This window comes from Metopolophium dirhodum, chromosome 9 (assembly GCF_019925205.1).
Source record: "Metopolophium dirhodum isolate CAU chromosome 9, ASM1992520v1, whole genome shotgun sequence".
Classification (NCBI taxonomy): domain Eukaryota; kingdom Metazoa; phylum Arthropoda; class Insecta; order Hemiptera; family Aphididae; genus Metopolophium; species Metopolophium dirhodum.
The window spans coordinates 18,735,693-18,739,311 of NC_083568.1; the positions used below are offsets into that span (position 1 = coordinate 18,735,693).

At 25.9% G+C, this 3,619-nt stretch overlaps 1 protein-coding gene across 1 annotated transcript; it reads right to left on the reverse strand.

Moving 5' to 3' along the window:
* Positions 1-451: 451 nt before the first annotated feature.
* Positions 452-2,895, reverse strand: LOC132952094 (protein FRG1 homolog). Its single transcript, XM_061024241.1, has 6 exons — positions 2,482-2,895; positions 2,173-2,252; positions 1,976-2,101; positions 1,472-1,638; positions 957-1,159; positions 452-710 (listed from the first exon to the last, which is right to left on the reverse strand). The coding sequence occupies exons 1-6, from the start codon at positions 2,538-2,540 to the stop codon at positions 563-565; spliced, it is 783 nt and encodes a 260-aa protein (XP_060880224.1). The 5' UTR covers positions 2,541-2,895; the 3' UTR covers positions 452-562.
* Between the last annotated feature and the right edge of the window lie 724 nt (positions 2,896-3,619).

Here is a 3,619-nt window from a genome sequence, read left to right on the forward strand (position 1 = left end):
AAGCGCAAATTGGGGGGGGACTTATGAGTGCTAAGCCCCCCCCAAAAAAAAACCTTGGACATACAATTTTAATATGCTATATTGCAATGGTCTGCTTACCTTTAATATATTCAGCCCCCCCAAACCAAAAGTTGAAATTACGCCTATGGATGCCACACAATTTTAGGTTTATTAAGCCAGTCGACGTAGACATTATGGAACATAGCAAAACACATGAACACATATTGTAAAATTATCGAGAAGTGGTTTTAGAGCTAAGACACCTAAATAGCACATATTATAAGTCAAATTAAACAATATTTTGAGGTTTCCTTTGATTTTATAAATAGTGTTTTAGAAGGCTTAATAAGGACAACTTTTTTAGAAAAAAACATTTCAAGATATTATATAGTTGCAATATTTCATTAAATTTGAACTTTTAAAAAGTATAAAAAAAAATAATAATTTGACAGTTCATTTTAAAAAGTTTAATGTAAAATATTGTATTTAATTTAAAAAAATTACACTTAATTTGATACCTAATGATACATTTAAATAATATAATTTAAAAAATGTATAGGTACTATTTACAATATCTGTCTGCTTTTGTTTTTGCTCTTCTGTCTAATAATGATTCGTGTAATTTTCCTTCTTGTTGAGCTTTTTTTAATTCACTTCTTTTTCCTTCAATCATACGCATCTTCTTATCTTGAAATTTTTGGAACATTTTTCTAATAAAATAATAAATATGATTATAAAACAATACATTTGGATATGTTTTTCAAGGTAAGTATTCTAAAGCAATTAGCCTCAAGGTCCAAAAAAAATTAAACATGATATTGAAGGATAAAATATCAATGAGAAAATTTTATATATAAATATAACTGTTTATATGATGATAATTTTTTTAAATATGTAGTAGATATATATGTAGATACTACGGGCATAAATAAATAATGAGAATGCTTAGTACTTACACATAATTTTTTTCTATATCCTTAATATTCCCTTTCTTTTCGTCCAATTTATCGATCGCTTCTTCTGTATTTTCAATAGCATGAAGTCGAACTTTCACTAATTCATTTGGACCAGCAGTTCGATTTTTTGCAACCAAAGAGTCATCTTCATCTCGTATACTTATAAAACATCCAGTTGAAGATAGGATTGCCAATTTGTTATCCTGTAATATATCAATAAAATAAAACTTACATCAATATTTATTTAATTTAAATTTACATGCTTATAAATAGATTTATATTTTTATATTATTTTAAATATAATTGACAAAATAAAAAGTTTGAAAACTAAAATAGGTGTGTTTAATATTTTCAATAGTTAGGAAAGAAACAATAGTCTTTGAGGATCTATTGATCAAATAAATTATTAGACTAGAAAAATATATTGTTAGTTTAATATATACATAATTTAATAGTATGATAAATATGTTAAATAATAAATTATAACAATTTGTAAGATATTTAAATGTTATTACTTGAAAAATTGGTTCAAATTGTTCTAGTGGTCCAATGGCATCAGATCTTCCGACTATAGTTCCATCTTTATCAACACCTAAATACTTCCCATATCCTGACTTTAAAGCAATTCTTGTTTCATTGACAATAATAGCTGTTAAGATTTCTTCAGGTAAAGGACCGTCACCTATAAAATAAAAACAAAAACATGAGTTTTTACATTAAAAGTTTAAAATTAATAAGAAAAATGAAAATAAATTTTATTTAAATTATGTACCTAATATTTACTGAATATTATAATTTACTTTCCAAAATATATTTATTTATTAATACTTTTTTTTATACACTAGGTACTTAATCCATTTTACAACATTTAAATTTAAGAAATAAAAGCAAATTGTGATTAGATGATCTTTGTAAATTAAAAATTAACTAACATCCCATTCCAATTTGGGTTCTAGGAAAATAGAAGAAACAAAGCCACACTTCCATCCTACAAATGAAACAACTGTATGAGTACTAACCTTCATCATGAGGAGGACCTAGTGTAAACAGCCCATTGTCCATTGCAGTAACATAGGTCTGAGAACCAAATTCAAGAGCTACTGGTCCTGAAATTTCGCTAACCAATTTAGCCTCTGCCCAGTTTCCTATAAAAAAAAAAAAAAATGTTTTTTTTATGATATCATACATAATACAAATTGATTAATCTTCAATGTACCATGGTTAATTTTTTCTTGAATTTCTTCAACATTAATTTTTTCATCTTTATTCTTAGATTTATTTTTCTTCTTCTTCTTCCTGAAAATAATTAAATGGATTTTTATTTTATTATTCAGTATTTTTATATTCATATTATACACATAATATTATATAAAATTATATTCTTTTCCGTGACACAATAATAATATCCCAGTTTACTTGAATACTTCAAATTATATAGCAGAACCACCTTAAATAACTAAATAATAATATAGTCTCACAGAAAAAGTTTTCAAATATTATCTGAAGCATTTTAATCTTGACTTACTTGACTTTTTCGTTTTTTAATACCAACTTGGATACCCGGACTTTGTTGTACTCGGACATTGTAATTTGTTACCCGATTGTGAAATAAAATTGAGAGATTACAATGATAATGGAAACACTATAATATTATGTTAAGTTCCAGAAAATTAAACAATGTTTACTAAATGTATATTATGTACATATTTTTAGGGACGATTATGAAAATTGAAAATTATATAAACATTGATAATAAGAACATGATCTATGGATATATGGGGACAGTTGACGAATGGATCATAGCAGGAAAAATGTCCATGACGTCATTACGCCGTATTGCCGTTTATCATTGTTGATAACAGTAGACAAGCATATTATCACGATTTAAGATATTTAAGACTTATTATTTTTTTATTATTTTAAAAGTTGTTACTTTCTATTGTTTTAAATAGATAAACCAAAATTATATATCAGCTACCTTTACTAAATAATTTCTTATTTAAACAGAAAAAAAAACTTACTATTCAAATACATTTTTTTAAAAATGCCGCAAACGCGTTTTGTATAATATGCTTGTCTACTGTTATCAACAATGATAAACGGCAATACGGCGTAATGACGTCATGGACAGTGAGACATTTTTCCTGCTATGATCCATTCGTTGAAAATTTGATTGAAAATTTTACTACAGACAGTCGTCACCACCGGGAGCGCTGTATGTCCTAAAGAGGCCGATGAATGAACAGTTTAGTTCACCAAAGCTATAGAAAATTGAAAATATATCATGATTTACGGAATAAAATTCAAAATTTTTCATTGCATAATTAATTCTATGTTCTAAATTATTTATATGCATGTATTTAAATACTTTCTTTTAATCAAAAACAATTATTAATATTATTAAATATTGTCATTTTTAAATTTCCTATTAAAAAAAAAATATATAAAAACTTATAATATCTGTAAAAAGTAACTGTGTTTATAATAGATTATTTAGATTTTTCGGTTACAATATGAACCAGGGGCGGACTGGGCCGGCGGGATACTGGGAACTTTCGCGGTGGGCCGCTACTCAAAAATGATTTGTTATTGCTATATATATTTATAATTATTATTAATATAGAAGATCGGTATAAATCGGTAGAAAATCGGTATAAATATGA